At 41.6% G+C, this 20,869-nt stretch overlaps 1 protein-coding gene across 1 annotated transcript; it reads left to right on the top strand.

The window, feature by feature from the left end:
* Positions 1 to 17,539: 17,539 nt before the first annotated feature.
* Positions 17,540 to 19,682, top strand: dmbx1a (diencephalon/mesencephalon homeobox 1a; the record flags this gene model as incomplete). The annotated part of the gene is made up of 4 exons (XM_080461602.1): positions 17,540 to 17,703; positions 17,982 to 18,160; positions 18,709 to 19,111; positions 19,243 to 19,682. The coding sequence occupies exons 1-4, from the start codon at positions 17,550 to 17,552 to the stop codon at positions 19,680 to 19,682; spliced, it is 1,176 nt and encodes a 391-aa protein (XP_080317728.1). The 5' UTR covers positions 17,540 to 17,549.
* Positions 19,683 to 20,869: the final 1,187 nt, after the last annotated feature.

The following is a 20,869-nucleotide window of genomic DNA, read 5'->3' as shown; positions in this document are numbered from 1 at the left end:
CTCGCAAGAAAAAAAAAAAAAGAAAAGAGGAGGGGCCTGTATAATTTACTACCCTTGAAAGACTCATTCCTTCTCTTAAAATGGTCCCATTCAGATTTAGAAATATACGCCGCTGATTGAAAATGAAACCATATGCAATGAGAGGTGGCATTGGAGGTTTTGGGAGGATCTATATTTGGGGGGGGTGTTGAAGGACGGAGCTTTGGGGGCTTGTGGATGAGATGAGGAGCCCCTTTTTCTTTGGTGTAAATGCAGAAACGGCTAAAGTGGGTAATGGAGCAGAGAGGTAAGAGGATTAAGATCTGCATTGGGTCAGGACTGATAAGGAAGTATGGTGTGGTGGGAGGACAAAAGAATGAGCAAAAGAAAAAAGAGAGGAAATGGGCAGAAATAGAGAAAATGAAAAGGGGGGAGATGAAGAGTAAATTGGACAAAGATGAACGATTTGAGGTGAATTGATATGGAATTGAGACTGGAAGATCTGTTCCTTTTACCTTTTCTGTTTGAGGGTCCAAAGACTTTTCTGCATTGGTGATGAGGATCTTTGTGATCTCACCCTGGTACTTGGATTGGTTCTGGAGACAGCTAAAAGCCTGAGAAGAGCTGGAAGCCCGTATGGAAAGATGAGTGGACTGAAAACTGAAATGAAGAGCACAACAAAAGTTTGAAGGACTACGTGTTTTAAAGGATATGAGGAGGGATGAGGAGAATATCTGTGAGCAGAAGCTTTCATAAATACAATATGAATCAGAACCACCATTTTCTTATTTCAGGGTATGTCCGTCCAAAATTGACAGAGTGATTTTTTATTGAACTGTAACATATTGCCAAAACATCTGCAGAGGGACTGAAACATCCTGCAAAATCAGTGTGTTTGAAAAAGGTTAAAGATGTCAGAGGTTTACAAACTTCTTCATAAGTTTCTGCTTTGAAAAACTTCAATTGTCGCCCCCAAAACAGTCTGTAAGAGCTGAGGAGGAGCCTCATCGAAATGTTCCCCCTGACCAATACGTCTTCCCTTTAGCCAATTAGCTTCCATCACAGGATCAGACTCAGCTCTTATTTGCCAGCCAAAGAGGCTCAGCTGTTCGACCCTGGCTGTAGCCTAATGGAGTACCCCACCACCACCCCCCACCCTCCATGCCTCAGTTACCCCATCCCAAGTCTTAATTCACACACTTTGAAGTATCTTGGTCGGTGGTGAGGAGCCACTCAATCAATTACGAATGAAATAATCTCCTTATGATATTCCGAGGTTTCCCCAAGTATAGAGGAGGGGGGCAATGCAAGAAGAGATTACGGAAGCCAAATCAGTCTCTCAGCTGCGTCTAAAGTGACAGGGGGAGAATCAGCTGAGAGGATGGTGGGAAATTAAATAAGAAAAAAAAAAGATTATGCATAAGTGTGTCACCTCCGAACACTGCTGTGAAATCTCTAACCTGATCCATGAGGAGTGGAGGAGCGAGAACAGATTATTGCAAGCCGTGTTTAAAAAAAAGGACCCATCATTGCTTAGAAAATGTTTTGCTAACCACAAAAAAAGAAAAAAGAGCAGTAACAAAGAAAGACGGTGTGTCATCTTGCAGGAAATCTGCCTTTTTCTGATGAATGCAAAGTTAAACAGCATTCAGTTCAGCTCTGAAACCAATCATCTGTGAGAACAACCTCCAGTGTGGTAACAGGCAGTGTAGATCAGTGACACCAGCTAATAAATGTTTACATGCAGAAATCATTGGAAAAGTGTCTCAAGAACAAACAAACGTTCTTAATTCATTACCAAAAAAAGTCCGATTTTGGAGCCAGTTTTGATCACATTTACAATTAACATTCATTAATGAATTAACATTCATATCATAATAACTTATCATAAGTTTCCACTCACACATGTGAAAAAAAAAAATCTTCCATCACAATGTTTTGTTTATCTTGCATGTTTTTGAGAGGTTTTCTTACCTCTGGACACAAAATCACAAAAGGCCAGATCTGATTACAGTAAAAGGTTTTTCGTTTTGGTGATTTGATTGATGACATTTCCAGAGCTGCTGCGAGCCACAGATAATTCACTGATCAATTAAAGTGAGAAACAGACACATCAAGTTTAAACATAATAGTATTCCAATGTAAGCATGCAAATTGATTGATTTGGTTTTTGATTTAAGACAAATTAGAAGTTCCATCCATCTTTTATGCGGCTTCATCCTGTGCAGGGCCGTGGGGCGCTGGAGCCAATCCCAGCTAACTGTGGGAGGGGGCAGGATACAACCTGGACAGGTCACCAGTCCATCACAGGGCAAACACAGACACACACTCATTCACTCCTAAGGGCAATGTAGGGTTCCATACAATTTCTTCGGACTGTTGGAGGAAACTGAAGTACCCGGAGGAACCACATATGCAATGGGGAGAACACGCAAATTCGCAATGAAACAGTGATGAAGTAAAATTCAAAATATAACCATCCATCATCTTCCATCATCTGTGCATGTGCAAACACACAAGATTTATCAACTTGAAAAAATAAATGCTTATTCGCTTCATGTAATTATTCACTCTAATCATTTAGATGGACTTACTTTGAAAAACAAGCAGTGATTGAAAGCGATAATGCTATGCCTTGACTTATTTGAGGTGATCTTGAAGGAGACAGGAACTTTAGAGTATTCACCAACAAATAACTACTGAGCCATGAGAAACACAACAGCAGTCACCCCAGTGTGCTGCTAAACACTCCAACAAACACATATATACAATGTTAAAAGCTCATGTACAAAATAAATAAAACAATTTGCTTTGTTAATTCTCAGAATCACAATAGAATTCATGTTTAAGAAGAGTTGCACAGCGGTGTGAGTGGTCAGCACTGACTTAATAGCGAAAAAGACGTGAATTTTCATGTTCCATGAAAACTTGGTTTGCACTGGTTTTCCTCAACGTTTTGTAGTTGTGGATATGTCAGAGTGTGACTCTCTGTCTCTCCCTGTAATGGATTGGCTACCTGTCCAGTGTGTGCTATGCCTTCGTTATCTGGGATTGGTTCAAACTCTCCATGATGCTGGACTGGATGAATGGATGGATGGATGGATGGATGGATGGATGGATGGATGGATGGATGGACGGATGGATGGATGGATGGATGGACGGATGGATGGATGGATGGATGGATGGATGGATGGACGGATGGATGGATGGATGGATGGATGGATGGATGGATGGATGGATGGATGGACGGACGGACGGACGGACGGACGGACGGATGGACGGATGGATGGATGGATGCATGGATGGATGGATGGATGGATGGAGGTCACTGCTCTCCCTGTAATGTTTGAAATTTGGGGTTCTCCCCAGGCCTTTGTAAATCAAATGATTATTTTCTTCTCTTTAAATTGACCAGAAATTATGAAACACACTCAACTTGTATTCCTAAACTCCCAAGGTGCTCAGGAAAATGTGTTGTTATTGATCTGGGTTGAACCAAAAGCCCTTCTTTGTGGATTTTGTGTGCGTTTTTTTACTGTACCTGAGGGCTAATGTTTATTTAAGTTATGTGGTGTACCAAAATGAGTGTGTGTGTGTGTGTGTGTGTGTGTGTGTGTGTGTGTGTGTGTGTGTGTGTGTGTGTGTGTGTGTGTGTGTGTGTGTGTGTGTGTGTGTTTTACACATCGTCATACAATCCAAAAAAGTTGTAGGTATGTGACGGTGTTATTACTATTCTACAGCTCCTCCCATCCCCATCTATCAGCTTTATTGGTATTCCTTTTGTGTTGTGTAGCAAAACATCAATAATGGCCAAGCATCCGACACATGATCAGAGAAGAAACATTCCCGTCCCCTCTTCTCCCCCGGTCTCTTCTCTCTCACCTCTTCAGCTTTGCTCACCCATTTTGCCTGTGGCCCTTCTGATTTTCTCCATGGCTGACTGTTGTTTCTGCTGCTGCAAGCTCAGCCATCAGCGTGCATTGATCGCTCGCCTTCATCCTCAGCATCCCCTCCGTTATACCTGACTATGGCGGCTAATTCCCCCATTCTCACCCCTCTTCATCCCAGATTGAGCGAGTCGGAGGTAAAATCAATAACTGTGCCAAGTGGGGCAGGGTCAGGGGTCAACGAGGTCTTTGACAAGAGTGTCAAGGGAAGGAAGGAGTGGGAGAGTGAAAAAGTGCTTGTCTGTGTGTGTGTGTGTGGGTGTGTGTGTGTGTGTGTGTGTGTGTGTGTGTGTGTGTGTGTGTGTATATATATATATATATATATATATATATATATATATATATATATATATATATATATATATATATATGAGTGTGTGTTATATCAGGAGTGGTCAAGAGAAACAGAGTGACCAAAGGCCTCGTGGGTGCTAGTGTCAGACTTGTCAGGGATCAAATTTATGACCATTGATCGAAGCCGTGTGGAACTGTGGGCGGGTTAGCGGGTGATGAATGTGGGTTTTTGTTTGGATCATGGTAGAATCTGACAGGGGTGAGGAGTCATCATATAAAGCCCATTACGGCCAAACAAGCCAATGAAACAAATGAACCCCCTGAGATATCATAGTGAAGGCCCTGCAGTTTATGTTTCCATCCTGTCCATAATTATCTTACCGGACTGTGACAGCTAGCAACTAAATGGAGGCACAAACGTACAGGAAAGTATGTGAATTAGCAACAATTGCAGATGTTGCTGTAATGTTGCACAAACTCCTGGTGGGATTTGGGTAGAATTTCTTCTGGTGTCTGTATGCATGATGTACGACATTTGCTGAAGATTTGTATGAAACTCACTTTAGATTTGAATTAGTCGACAGGCAAATAATTCGATCATCAGTCATCAAGGAAAATGTAGCTTATGAATTGAAAGAAGTACAGAAGCGACTAAAATGAGAACCAGACCCGACATGCTTAAGGCTCTGCTGACATTTCTCACACGTTCTAATTCACAGACCTGAGAAAGATTTCAGACAATCACAATGACTATGGAACTAGATAATTAGCCCCCCTCCCCAGAAAATGTTCAAAATTCAAACACAGATTTGTGAGTTTCTGCCTCTCTTGCCAAACTTCAGGGAAAATATCAAGATATTTTTGAAGCTGTTTTGGGAATTCTTTTTACACTTTGTTGCAGCACAATGAGATAAGGGCTTTTGTCTGAGAGGTTACTCATATTATTGAGGATTATCCAATAACAATAAACATCCAATACATAAATGGCATAAGCAACTACTTATTTTCTTCACTGGCTTAATAAAATAAACAGAAGCCTGCATTCACACTGCAGAGGCGGGGTGTTGAACACAACCTCCATACACAAGATGGAAACTGTATGGATCTGTACAGTAACTGTAGTCAGGGGCCGCAGTGCACCATGAACACAGCACTGCTGTGGAGTAATATCACTTACTGATCAGTATTTACTTTTGAAGAGGCTGTTCAAAATCACTTGTTCATTCTGTTGTCTCCTGAACGTCTCGGATCTACAACAAACCAAAAAAAAAAAGAAAACCCTTGAAGTACAGTATACTTTAATGAAAAGCTGATGAAGTCAACATGAGTGTTTCTGTGGGTCATTGCCATGTGGATGCAAAAAGTGTTCAAAGGTTTGGTAAATAGGATTTACTGCTTTTTCATTGAAAGTCAGATGACAGTGGAGACGGACCCATTTCTCACATTTGTTAATTTAATTTGAAACTGAGTATGATAAACTGTTATTTTCTTAACTTTAACATTTTCTTTCCAGAGATGTTGCCTCCGACAAACAGTTTAGGCTAATTAGTTGAGCTATACATGAACAATATAGAATAAGAATTTTAAGCCATGTCTAGTTGTCAAATCTTGATTTATTGGGTGAAATACTCACTATTATTACTGAAAAGATAATGTAGATGAAAAAGCTAAGTCTTGGTCAGGTGACTGCCAGCTGTGTTGCTGAAGTATCCTAATGTCTGAAGTTGATGAATTACCATCAGCATTTTGGATTCAGTGACAAAGACAATATAATAGCTGCAGTTCTTCAGCAAGTTCAGGAAATTTCATGGCTTCACTGTAGAGCAGCTTCTGACATTTTGAGAAAGACAACATCAATGTTATATTACAATATAACAAAGGTACATTCATCAGTGTAATAGTTCTGTTTGGACGACTTGGATTTAATGTTTCATGATAGAAACACTAAACAGAGACAGAGAAGGATAATGCTGCTTCTCAACAGAGATTTAAAAAGTGATTCTTTCAAATGATATCTGTGTAAACTAAAACATTGACAGCTAAAACTTGTCGCAACGTGTTAAAATATTCAGTTCAGATGTTAAAGTGTATTCAAACTGCGCTCTGCAGCCAGAATCGTATTACAAGAAACTCATCTGTGATAGTGTCAATTAGTGCTTAGCTTAGTGATCTCCTGCTGCTGCTCAATTTGGCTGCTCAGTCCCCCTCTGTTTAAATTCCCCATCAGTAATCGTTAACTGTAATCTTCCCAGCAACACATAATCATAGGCTTTTAATGCCCCGGAATTAGCTCACAGTCCTCCCAGGAGACTGTGTGTGTGTGTGTGTGTGTGTGTGTGTGTGTGTGTGTGTGTGTGTGTGTGTGTGTGTGTGTGTGTGTGTGTGTGTGTGTGTGTGTGTGTGTTATGCTTTAGAAAAAATGGAAACAATTATAGTGAAGACTCACGTAACACAGAGTGAAACTTTATTTCCCTCTGAAATTAAACTTCAGCTTCGTACACTCAAATACATCGATGCAGCAGGAGTATTAAGGTGTCCACAGACGCACACCTCTACTGTACATTCTCCACACACACATGCAAAGGTAATTGGAAACAAAGATGAAGCCTCGCAGAAATCCATTTGCAATTTAAATGGAAATGTAATGAGTCCATAGTGGCAGTGAATTAGCCCGCTGATCAATTGATCATGTCAAGGACAAATAGGTAAACAAACATATCCATTAGCCTCCTGCTCCACCTCCTCCCTCTGCTCCCTGCTGTGGAGGAGTACTGGAAGATCACCGAGGAGGTGCGGTGGTGCTGTGTGTGTCTGTGTGTGTCTGTGCTTGGGATGAGAAGAAGTGCTCACTGCAAATACACTCAAGTGTTTCTGCTTGGGGAGACCCCCAGACAAAATCACAAGGTGCTCACTATAAATGCATACATGCAAATGTAAACAAACTGACACCCACAACGGCATACCCCACTGTGACTGTCCTGCCTAGCTCGTTACACAGACAGTTGGGCCCAGCAAGGTTCCTTTCAGAGGCAATGGAGAGAGCAGAAGAGGAGGAGGAGGAGGAGGAGGAGGAGGAGGAGGATGGAGCGACAGGGCTTCTGAGACTCAGAAACAGCAGCGTGGAGAAGTCAAAGCAGAGCCTGTTAGAGGACGGACTGCCATGCCAGAGCCCAATCGATCTGAGTGTGTCTGGCCGGACAAGAGAAGCTCATCCAAGCATTTTAACTCTTTATTGTTGCTCTTAGAAACGACCAATTTGACTGCAAGTAAACAAAGTCATCAGACTTTCATTTCGCTCTCAGACAGTGAAATTTAGTGGCGATCAAAACATTGATATTCCATAAATCGTTTTGGTCCAAACTTACTGAACCACGTCTCCTTTCGGTCACAGCTGCTTGTTGTGCTAATCTATCAGAAGCATCAGAAAACTCAATCGACCGAACTAATTCATCTTAATAGGGACCCAATGAAGAGCTTCGCTGGTTTCAATGCCTGCTAGAATAACTTGATTGCTGCTAGTTAGCCAAAGCAAGCAGAGTAATCCATTTTGCTGACAATACTTATTGGAAACTTTGGGAATACTTTAGATAACTGTCAAGTTATTGCAACGCATCACATTCATAGCAGCATATATATATATATATATATATATATATATATATATATATATATATATATATATATGTGTGTGTGTGTGTGTGTGTGTGTGTGTGTGTGTGTGTGTGTGTGTGTGTGTGTGTGTGTGTGTGTGTATGTATATAAACACACAGATAGATAGATAGATAGATAGATAGATAGATAGATAGATAGATAGATAGATAGATAGATAGATAGATAGATAGATAGATAGCTAGCTTTGGGGAACATTTGGAGTCTCATGACTCCTTGAACCCTTGAACTGTACCTGGTAGACCAGTTCAGCAAACCTCATCTGGGTTGACCCAAATGTCTTTATATTTTCCTTGTAGTATTTTTTTGTTATGGGTTTCCGTAAATAATTAATATGAATAAAACGACCCTAACGTTGTTTTGTTTTTTTACTTTGGAACTTTCTCAAAAAGTTTTTTCTGGATAATTTTCAGTCATTAATTTGGATACTTTCCAGAACTTCTCAATACAATCTGTTCGGGCTCAGTAAAGCCAGCAAAGGAGACACGGGAGAGGATGACAGCTTGAACATTTCTATCAGGACTTATTTCATGCTGGCTGCCTGTTCAACGAACAGAAAAAAATGCCGCCATCTCCACTTCCAAAGCAGGATATTACCCTTAGCTTTTGAGGGCAAGGACACATGGAAAGGCATTTGGAAAATTAGAGTACCCTAACGTGTTCTGTATCCTGCATTGGTCTATTTACTGACACCACTGCTACCAGCTAATAGGAAACAGATGCAATCCATATGGAAACGGGTCTTGTAGATTTGCATTTTGTGTGTAAATACATACAGTAGACTTTCCAGAAAGAAGGAAGGAAATTCTACAAAAATAGGTTGCTCCGATACCCGACCCAATGCAATTGAACAAAAAAAATTAAAAACTGCTGATGAGGAAACAGCAGGTTAATACAGGATGAAGAGAAAGAGAAAACAGATCCATGTGAAAAAAAGAAAGCTTTTTAAAGAGGACCATTTGTAAAACAAGGAGTTTAAAGCCAGATTATAGGCCAACAATGACACAATCCCTTATGTTCATTCCTGTAATACGCTGTGAAGAAGAGGATTTATACTTTATTGTGGTGGAATGCATCACGGCTGCCTTGTGCCTCCTCTGTCTGCCTGCCTCTTTGGGAAACATTTTCCTCCTCCTGAGGCCAGGTGTAATCCCTGCGTGAAGAAAACTGAGATGCCTTCAGCCAACTGCTGATCAGCCCTATAATGGTTCAAGTACTGCGAGTGATACCACCAGAGGGAAAATTCCTTCAATCCAGTCGAAAGCATTTTCTCCACACAGCCTGACTTTTCGCAGAACGAAGCTTAGTTTGGGTGGCTGCTTGTTGGATCTCTCCGTGACTTCTCTCCTCGTCTCCTGGCATGAGTTGGATTGCATTGGATTGTCCTAATTGTCCTTAATGACTAAATTGTCCCAACTATTTGCTTCATTAGCTCTGTGCTAGCTCTATTAGGATGCAGAGCAGTTGAAAAGGGGGGGTATAATTGAGGGAGTTAATGAAGGCAACATGATCAGTGCAACATTGAACGAAGCTGGAAGTGAAAGAAATCTTATACTTTCGCTGACTTTCACAGACTCGTGGAGTGCTTTATTCCAGAAGACTGTCTTATGACTCAGAATTAAAGAGAGAAAAAGAAACACACGACAAATCCTCAGAAATGAATGTAATATTCATAGCAATTAATTTTAATTTCAATGACAGATTTTAGTGCTAATGCTGCAGGTGTGCTTTGCCACCTTTCCATCTGAGCTCCGACTTAAACTACGCGAGCTCTCAGTCTGCAAAATCCAGCTCCAGCTTAAGGTCTGATTGCCTGCGGTGGAGCCGATACAGTAGGATTTTCTGTGGTAAAGACAGATGTTTGAGAGGAAGTGAGGGGATTCGGGCTCGACAGAGGAGCTTTAGCTAAGTCATTGCTGTTAAGATTTGGCCTCTGCACCCATTTCTTTAATTGGAGCATGACTCTGGATAAAGCAGGCCACACCCAAAGTCAGGAGGAGGCACACCCGAGTCCAGAGAAAACCCCCTTCTGTCCAATGACATCACAGATTTGTTGTTGGTTGGTTTTTTTTTTTATTGTTGAGTATGTGTCATAATGCGTCAGACTCTATATTCTTAGTCAGTCTCTGTCTTCAACAATTTCACAATGATGCTTTTCGGTTACAACGACGGATAAATGTGCATATTCAACTGACCGATCTGTTGAATCATGTCTGATATAGGCCTGGTATCATCAATCATATCATTAAAAATGGATTTGGCCTTCATGTAAAAACTGACAGGATAATAAGCCAGCTGCGGTCATGGTGTCATCACTATGATATCCCCTCAAAAGTAAGCACCCAACAGTTTAGCACATGACTCCTGAGGGGAAGCAAACCTTGTCTGTTTTTAAATTAGTGAACCCTTAACACACATTTAACAACAAGCAGAGCCTTATTTAACTGACAGTTGAGGGCAACTGGTAAGAGAAGCTTGTAACCAGACGATCAATGGTTCAGATCCTGCTGCAGACAGGTCACCTCAAACCTCAAATCACTCAGGTGGTGTCAGGAAGGAAACTCATGTAAACGTCTGATATAACTTCTAATCTAATATCAGATCATATGATCTGCTGTAGCAACCCAACAAAAGAGCAGATGAAACACATCTTTTTTTTTCCTAATCTAGAGGTGATTAACACTTGTTTTTCAAGTAAATTTCAGAAGACAGAATTATTATGCCACTGTGAGGAGTTTCATTTGACTTGTAAATTAAGTAAATAATAAAGGCGCATTGAATTAAGTCTTCATCAGAGCATAGGGCAAGAAAACAGCCAAACTTTACAATGCAAGTTGCAATGAATTGATGTGGTAACGGGAGCTATTAGAGAACAGCCATATAGAGCATGATTCTAAATTAAATTGGATTGGCTTTAAACAAGTGTTTAAACAAGTAACGTGACCACAGTTGTGTGAGGATTTGCTTGCATCGGTCCAATACTCCAACCTATGTTTCTAATCATAATAAAACTGCAAAGATTAGTTAAAAAAAAAAAAAAACATTTTTTGTCTTAGAAATCTTAGTTATTCCCTCGCACGCTGTTGCACTTTGTTGTTGAAGTTTAGGTTGTCCTCTCACTTACTTCCTGTCTCCCTGCTTTGTTTAATGACATCATACACCTTGGTAATCTTACCAACACATTTTGTTTTAAACACACTTCCTAACTTCCACCAATGCATTCTGTAATTACACGTTCGTTAAAGTGAACCATCTTTAAATGAGAGGTCCTTTACATTGTGCAGTGTACGGTGAGCACATGAAGCTTTCCGCAGGTGACAGCTTGTCAGTATTACTTACCTCTTCCAGGAAACTTCAACCATCCCTGTATGATCTCTCTCAGTTCAATCCCAGTGTGTGAGATTTTTTTTCCTCTTGTTTTCACCCTCTTTTCTCTCCCATTCTCTGCCACTCTCTCCAGTTTTTCCTCTTTTTTTTCCAACACATAGGTGGATTAAGGCAGAGGGGCTTTTGTTTAGATAAAGCGAAGGATTAGGGAGAGATTTGCCCCCATAAAGTTGTGGGCTTGATGGGCCTTTTATCCCTGCATGTCCCTAAAGCTGTGTTGCTTCTGGATTAGGACTATACAATGGGGCCCCTTGTGCAGAGGGATCCGGGCCAGAGAGAGAGAGAGAGAGAGAGAGAGAGAGAGAGAGAGAGAGAGAGAGAGAGAGAGGGGAGAGAGAGGGAGAGGAGAGAGAGAGAGAGGAGAGAGGGGAGAGAAGGCAAGGAAAAGAAATGAGACAGAGGGATTGAGACAAGGGAGAAAAGAGGGTGAAAGAAAGAGAGAAGGGGATGGACGGAGAGAAAAGAAGAGGGGGAATTATCCAGCTTTCAGAGGAAACTGACAGGTTGAAAACTTTTAGAGGAGGGATTTTCAGAGGAGATCCTGAGATCTTGTCACCAATAAAAAAGGATTTCAGGAGGATTCAGAGGCGTGGTGCTGACAATAAACCACAAAAACTGTTGCTGTCTCTTTAAATTCATTTATCTAATATACTTTTAAAAAAATAACTGAGAAAGCAGGTCTTACTGTGGAAGTGCTGCTAATAACATGTCTAAGAGGTGGCTTCCGGCAAATTGCTTTGTTATTCTTGTCAAAAAGGTCTCCTGCAAGAAGTCGATTTTAAACTACACATCAAAATGATTAATTGCTGTGGGATGAACAGATGCTGAAATACCCTTGAATGGTGCAGGGAAGGCTGAGGCTTGCTGGATTGCAGATCTAATGTATTCATGAAGTTGCAGAAACATCATTAAGAGTATTAATTAGCTATTAGAAGGCAGAATTCAGCAGCATTAGAGATTATTTTCTCTATTAAATTAAAGGGTGAAACAAGAGGAGCCAGTTACTTCTTGAGATATATCTGTGTGAATTATACATATGGGAACACACACTTTCTGCTTGAAGTGGTTGAAATGGGTTGAACCTGAACAGAAATCAATAAAGAAACAGAGAGAATTCTACCCAGACGTTTAAATTTAGAATAACAAAAGCCTCATACTTTTAGGGACTTTGCATTCGTTTCAGGGCCATTAAAATGGTTATCATTAGTTTTCTCCCCAAATCAACATTTCTAAATTCGGGGCTGTTCGTGGTGTGGAGGTGATTGTTTGTCCACCTTGTTCTCAGCAGTGCATGGCTGGCTACAGGGCTACAGGGGTAAGAGGAGCTGTTTTTTGGCGTTTAAGCCCTTCAGATGCGCTGGACAGCTCTAGTCGCACTAAGGAGCTTTAGGTGGAGAGGCGCTGAGAAGAAACTCTTTCTCGCTTTAATTGCTTTAGAGACGGTCCTCACAAAGAGACAGTGGCCAGATTTACCTCCCGTTTAAGTTCTTATTTCCATTGGTTCACAAGTTAATCCTCTTTCTTTCTCAGACCTCGCAGAAAACCCGAGTGATAGGAGCCTACCAAGGCGACACAAACGGAGAGGCACACGAGTTTTTTTTTTTCCAGGGAAAAGACTTTGAAGCACATTGAAAAGTTTTAGGTGACTGAAAAGAAAATAGTAAAGGAGAAGACGGGCCAGGGGGAATAATAATAATAATAATAATAATAATAATAATAATAATAATAATAATAATAATAATAATAATAATAATAATAATAATAATAATAATAATAATAATAATGATAAAGTCCGTTTCACAATTGGTTGCTGTTCTTGAATTCAGACTTTCATTTCTCTTGCTTTAAGCTGTATTTTAACTTCACACAATATGTCCGTAACTTTAAGCTTTTTGGATATTCTGAATAAACCTCTTCATTTTTTTTTTTTTTTTTTTTTTTTTACAAAGCTAAAATAAAAATAAGTAGAAACCATAACTCCCTCACCATTTTCATCGTGCCACATAGAGTTTTAACTCTTATCTTGTAAGTGACCTGTGCAAAATGTATTATAAATATTCACAAATCGCTGACGGTCCGTAAAGTGCGCACCTCGCCGTATTCGCACGAGAGCACATTAATATGCATGTATTCCGTGGACTCTTTTGTCTTTCATTCAGATTGTTAAAAGTGGGAAACGTGGTCAGAGAAAAAAAAACTGCGTTATAGGCCAAGCACTTTCCCAAAGAGTCTCCCAACAAAATATGCAAGCTTTACATTAAAAGGCTACTTTACGCTGCCCTTAATTCCCTACCTAAACGGTTTTGCTCCGGGAGAAGAAATCTTCTCTAAAAACCCTTCAAGAAGAGAAGGGCATTATTGCCCTAATCCTCTTACCCGCAGTCATTTTAAGACAGGGGTTTTTGGAGGCTGAGATGGCGTCTTGTCTTCCCTATCCCATCCCAAATCCTTCCAGGCCGGGAGAGAGTCTAAAGGCAGCACCCTGGCATCTATTAGCCATCTCTCCAAAGTCTCTCTCTGTCTCTGTGTGTACTTCAGTGGCATGGAGAACAATCCGAAAAGAAAACAAACTAGAGGTTGGTGGCTTTTGCTCACTGAAACCGAGAAAAAGAAGAAGAAAAAAAACATTCCCTCACCAAGTGCAAACGGAGGAGCGCACGTGAGAAACAAATGAATCGTCGCGCACAAAGTTACATTCATGATAAATGTTGAATATTTATATGTGTAAATCTGCCATCAGTACATTTAAAACATTGACAGTCTAGTTCTGTTTATTGGTATTGCCTCTAAGAATTCCTTGTGTGATACATCCCAGATTTAAAAAGAATTTAAAATCCACCTAAAGTGAGTCTTTATAAAGCTTTAATCGTTACATCTCGGGATTGTTTATCACTTTCAGAAGATAATAATAAAAAAAAAACGTGTAAACAGACTTGGAGAGATTCCATCGGATGTTAAGTGCTTAAATTGATCATATTTGAAAATAAGCGGAGACGTCAGCGCCGCTGGATGGCCAGCCGCCTCGTGCGTTTAAGTGACAGCTGGAGGAGCCAATTGGAAGCCTGCACGACCCCCGCGGAGCGCTGCTTAAAATCCCACCGCCCGGATCTCGCGCTCCAGCAGATGGCGGCTTCCCACCTCGGCTCAAGACGCGGATAAACCCGGACGGCACGAGCTGGAGGAGTGTTACCGCGAGCAGACCTGTGATCTGTGTGTGGGAGCGGAGCGGGAGACACCGAGACACGAAGCCGCTGGAGGAGCTGCAACGCTCGGATCAAGGAGTGGATTCTGTCCGGTGTCCGACACGAGAAACCCAATCTGCACAAGAGGTAACAAAGTTTACAACTTTACGCATTGGTTTACTCTTCAAATTGTTTTTTGTTCTGTTTTTTATTAGATATTGGAACACGTTAAATAATTTTTACAAGAACTAAAATGTTAACAAAAAGTGCGTCGATTCTGACAAAGAATAGAAATATAAAGCTTATTGTACATGCTAGATCATACTCACTACTGATATATTTTACTTGGCAGGTTGCAACTGATATTAAAGTAACTTTCTGCATTAATATTTCGCTTTTAAATAAATATTTCAAAGTGCAACTAAAAAGCCGAATGCAAACAAAATCTCGTTAAAATGAAAAAGATAGAACAAGAACAAAATACTTATTCATGGCCCTGCTTTTAGCTCGCCTACAGACAAGGTCTCTCGGTTTTCTTATAAAGCCAATCTCTAAAGGTCAACTTTGCTCGTTTGACCACGTCAAAGTTAGGCCACTGCGCTGGGATTATTTAGTGTTTTCTTGTTTTGTTTTTACTGTGGAATTTTATGCACATAGCAGGAAAAAATATTGTCTGCAGCAGCATTTTGGCTCTCCAAATCATTTTTTCTGAAATACAGTTAATAAAATGAATATACTGTTCAATATCTCTAAATTCCAGACAACACTCTGACAGAAATGATGGTGACAGCTCAGATGAAATCACAGATGCTCCTCGCCCTCTGATAGTTTAGTGACACAGCAAAGAGCAGCTTGTTGTCGACTCCTGCCCCAGAGGGCTATTAGCAAATAACATTTTTCCTCATTTCGTAGGGATCAAAGAGTTACACTGTACATGCCAATTTACATAATGACGGTTTGATAATCGAAGCATTGAGCAGGGCAGCCAGGAGGGCCCAGTGCCTGGAGCACAGAGCTTATGAATGACAATAACGGCACTGACAGACTCACAGCGATGAGCTATTGTGAATTCTGAATTTGATATGGACAGAGTATTTAGATAACCGCATGCAAAACTTCAGATCAGATTGTAGTGATATTTATTCTTTTAAATAAAAACCTTCCATCAAGTTTGACTGATTTTCACAGATGATATATATTTTATTGTGCACAAATTACTTCACTACAGTAGAAATCGTGCCAAATGCATTTTTAGGAAAAATCACATAAGAAAGTGTGCGCGCACGCTGGTGCACGCCGGGGACCCGAGCGTAGGATTGACCTGCACGCGGTCCCACTGTACGTCCGTCCGTCCGTCCGTGTCAGCGGTGATGATAAATGGAGGGCCTCGCAGTCGAAACCTATTTGCACTTCCATTAGACGGGGAGCCAAATGGGGATCAACATGCATATTTTTACCCGCGGAGAAGCCATACATCTCAGCCAAAACGTTGCCCCGGGGCGATAGGATAAGAGGCCGCCAGAGAGAGGGGGGGTGCAGAGGAGGAGGAGAGAGAGGAGGGAGGGGAGGAGGGGGGGGGGGGGGGGGGGACCCATTCAACTCAAATACTTGGGGGAGTAAAGTAAATGTTTAGCGAAGCACCTTCTGTCCCGGCGAATTAAACTATTCCCCACTGCCCTCTGATCACATTCATCAGCCGCCGCAGCCACTTAATAGGCTGGGAATGGGCACTGCGGGCATGGCGCGCGCACACACACACACACATGCACACGCACACGCATACACAGGCTTAAGTTTCACACACAGACACAGAAAAGCCACAAAACCAAAAACAACAACCGAAAAAAGTGACCACCCAGTTGATTTAGCTTGATAATACACGTTGATATAATAATAATAATAATAATAATAATAATAATAATAATAATAATAATAATAATAATAATAATAATAATAATGTCAGTAAATCAGAATAATATTCAATTACCGATCCGTTTGTAAATCACATTTCTAAATTTAAACTTTCACTGTCCTTCAACAACACGACGTGATTTTTAGGTGAAGTGTTTCATTTTTATTTGATTTTTTTTAAGTTTTTCTTTGACTGCACTAAAATCGTCGCCAATTAATTAAATTAAACAAACCCACAAGAAAATCGTAAAATGACAAGTTTTTGGCTCTTTGCACAATATTGTGCGAGTTTTCTGTTCAACTTGCGCATTTCCCAGAACACCTACCTGTCACACAGCAGAAAGATTTATATCTTTCCCCCGTGGTCCCCCTGTAATAGTTCTAATAACTGTTTGGGCCTGGGAGATATCCCTTCCTGTCAGCCTGCTTGGTACTAATACATATCTAATCGTGTCCTGCAGCGTTTCATCTATGAAAATCTCGGACGCGAAGGAGAACCACAGAATCCACTTTTGAAAATTGGCACCTTGAGAAAGACTGGATGATTTGTGCCAAGAAATGAATGTGTCCGTATCTTAAAATATAAACGTGTTCAGGCGCATGGATTAATCATGAATACTACGAATTTACAAGAGAAATAAGTTTTGTTGTTAAACGTCGCAAGAAAATCAGTGTCTAAAACCGCCTTGACACATTTCTGCAATCACGGCCTATTAAAAGTAATCTTGATATCCGGTTGCAGGTTTTTACCACCGAGACCCGTAACAAATCAGCTTATATTGTTTTCCAACACATTTCATCAAGGCCTTGATCTGTCAGAGCAACGTTGTCAAAGGGGATTTGGTTTCTCCGGGAGCGCACAGATTCATGAATAAGGCATCCGTCACGGTTCATTATAGGAACGAGTGATAATTACCCCAATTAAAAGTCTTTTGTATAATTAATGGATTGAACAGAGCGATAATTGGATGTTAATGGATAACACTTTAGTCTGAGTGCTCACATTTAAATCTATTGGCCCTTGAGCGCGCCAGCCCGCTGTCATTCACTAATAATATTTTTTTTGGGGGGGGGGGGGGAGGCGCGTGTGTCGCGGGATGTTTGATCTCACGTGTTTAAACGTCCTTCACAGCCTCCCTCCTCTCTGTTCCTCCCGGTCCTCAGGTAGCGACCTCTCGCCATGCAGCACTACGGGGTGAACGGCTACTCCCTGCACGCCATGAACTCCCTCAGCGCCATGTACAACCTGCACCAGCAGGCCGCACAGCAGGCGCAGCACGCGCCCGACTACCGGCCGTCCGTGCACGCGCTCACACTGGCTGAAAGATTGGCTGGTAATTGAGTGCACGCTCACACACCCTCACACACAATCACTAGAACTTGTCTCAAATTAGAAAAACATTTCAATAAGTCGATTTCTTATTGAAGACACTTCACATTTGGGCAATAATCAACGAGTTGTTGTATCTTATTTAATTTTATATGGACACATGCAGCATCTTTATCATAAATTCTAAAAACAAGATTGAAAACAGCACAACAAACTGCGGTGTTTGCTCAGTAAAATAAAACTTGCCGCTTGCTTTCTCTTCCAACGGCTGCGCATTTCAAGACATCATCCTGGAGGCTCGCTACGGCTCTCAGCACCGCAAGCAGCGCCGCAGCCGCACGGCCTTCACCGCACAGCAGCTGGAGGCTCTGGAGAAGACTTTCCAGAAGACCCACTACCCAGACGTGGTGATGCGGGAGCGGCTGGCCATGTGCACCAACCTGCCCGAGGCCAGAGTGCAGGTAAAGGCCTGTTCTCACCGCAAACAATGCGCCATGTTCCGATATTAACACGCAAACACACACGTTTGTAGATCAGAGCAGTGGAAATTATATGATGCTTCTCACTTGCGAATTTTCACGTTGCTTCCTAAGTCTATTTTGTTAAACATGTAGGAATTATTTTGTGTTAACATTTAATGAAACTTTCTGGCAGCATCACTTTTAAACAACATGGATGAACATACAAAATATTAAGTCTTTTAAATGCCAACTGCTTAAACAACAGCTCATGTAATCTTATCATGTTATAAAGTATTAAACATAATTTGTTGTGCACATTTAAATAGATTTGACTGGACATCCAAACCAATTTTTTGTGTAAATTCACAATTCACAAACATTTGCATGTTCTTCTTATTTACTCATCTATTAAAAGAAAAATAATTATATATATATATAATTTGTTTTTTTATTATTATTCATAATTACAAATAATTTGAAGCCTTTATCACAGATGCCACTATATTGTTATTTTCTTAGTTAATTTAATTTTCCTGTTTTTCCCTCAGGTTTGGTTCAAAAACCGCAGAGCAAAGTTTCGTAAGAAGCAGCGCAGCCTCCAGAAGGAGCAGCTTCAGAAGCAGAAGGAGGTGTCTGGTGAAGGAGGAGGCGAGAAGGAGGACACACCTCCCTCTACAACCATCCTCCCCGAAACCCAGCTCCCTCCTTTGTCCGCCTCATCCTCGTCCTCCTCCTCCCTGGAGACAGAGGGTCCGGTGGTCCGTCCTGTACCACTGGACATGGAGCTGAATGTCACATCAGCAGAACATTCAGGCAGCGAGTCGGCAACGGAGGATAACGCCACAGATAAGGAGGACGAGAGTAAATCTCAGAGAGAGGAGATGAAGTGTGAGAGGCCAGTGACACCGGGGGACGTCTCCCCGGGTTGTAAAAGACTCAGTCCTAAGCCAGGTAAGACCACAGCGTTCACAATTGTTCTGAAAATCAAGCAAAATTTATTTTTTCATCCTTTGCAAATTCAATTCACTGAGCAGCTTCCATACCCAACAACGACGTTCCTAATCCTCTTTCTTTCTGTCCAGATTCCCCTGCCGTCTCTCCATCAGTGACGCCCTCCTCCTCCAGCAGCAGCCTGGCCGGCAGCGGTCCTCTCTCCCAGGGCCACTCTTACTCCTCGTCCCCTCTCAGCCTGTTTCGTCTGCAGGAGCAGTTCCGACAGCACATGGCCGCCACCAACAACCTGGTGCACTATCCCGCGTTTGACCTCGCCGCCCCGTCTACACTTCCGTACCTGGGAATGAATGTTAACATGCCCCCTGCACCGCTGGGCTCCCTCCCCTGCCAGTCTTACTATCAGTCCCTGTCCCATCACGCCCAGCAAGTGTGGAACAGCCCGCTGCTGCAGGCATCCGCTACGGGCGGCCTCACAAGCCACAACAGCAAAACCACCAGCATCGAGAACCTGCGTCTGCGGGCCAAGCAGCACGCCGCCTCGCTGGGGCTGGACGCAATGTCTAACTGAGAATCGGACTGTACGGAGGACGGAGATAACCAGGCCAGAGCCTCAACCTACACGTCATCCATCCAACTGCATGTCCATGTGACTGTGATAGCTCTTTAGGGATCAATATACACGCCGCTTCTCTGCAGGACAAACAAAGATGTCCACAAGTAAAACATGTCATCAAGCGCTGGGACCTACCTAACATCTGCTGAGACGACAGCTCACAGCTGTTTGACTCATCATAGCTTCTTTTGCAGCTCCACATCCAAACGCGTAACACTGGAAAAACAAAACCCTGCAAGACTCTGAACAATGTGACATTAAGATGCGACAATTTGTGTGAATGTTCAAAGGACAATGATGGTATTACTCAGACCTTGTATTAAGGCTGATGTATTCAGCAGACTTCGCTGGACCTTCTGAACCCCCTACATGTTAAAAAAAAAAAAGAAAAAAAAGAAATCACTGATAAAATGTGAACAGCTGATGATGGATGCACTCAGTTTAAAAGACAATGCAAATGATGTTTACAAGAATAATGTGAATAAATGAGGCACTTTGGAATGAATTAGGATTGTTGGTCAGGAGGGAAAAAAGGTATCACCCATGCAGTGAACCAACCTTTTAGTGAAGCAGTGTGGTGATGTACATAGCATGTACTACATAACAGCGCATTATTAAAAAAAAACAAAAAAACATTCAAGCCATGTTCTCCTCAACAGCATAATTAAAAGTGACTAATTTACCAGTTAAATGGCCAGTGATATGCCACTTTGTACAGAGGCTGGCTCGATAATGAGAAAATGATTTCAGTGACTAAATTCTCAGAGCTTTTAATTACATTTTGCCCTGGGCTGAGGGAGCTGGGGCAAATACAATTAAAGAAGCATGCATTACATTTGAAACTCATTTTACAAAATCAGAAGACCTGGACACCAAAACACCCAGGCAGCAAGATTCACGCCACGTTGCTCTGAATTGAGTCAGTTTCTGTCAAATACATAATGATGGTAAACCTATTGGGTCATCTGGTTAAATATTGTCTTGACACATATAGTCTGAATATTTACTCTCGCCTTAATTTCTTCTTGAGGAAACATGCTGCTTTTCATTGAAAGTCGCTGACTGTTAGCACTTGATGAGGAAAATCCCACACACACACACACACACACACACACATCTCTGAGGTTTTCTGTTAATGTGTT

Source organism: Lipophrys pholis (genome assembly GCF_963383615.2).
Source record: "Lipophrys pholis genome assembly, chromosome: 1".
Lineage (NCBI taxonomy): Eukaryota > Metazoa > Chordata > Actinopteri > Blenniiformes > Blenniidae > Lipophrys > Lipophrys pholis.
This window is presented reverse-complemented; position numbering and strand designations above follow the sequence as displayed.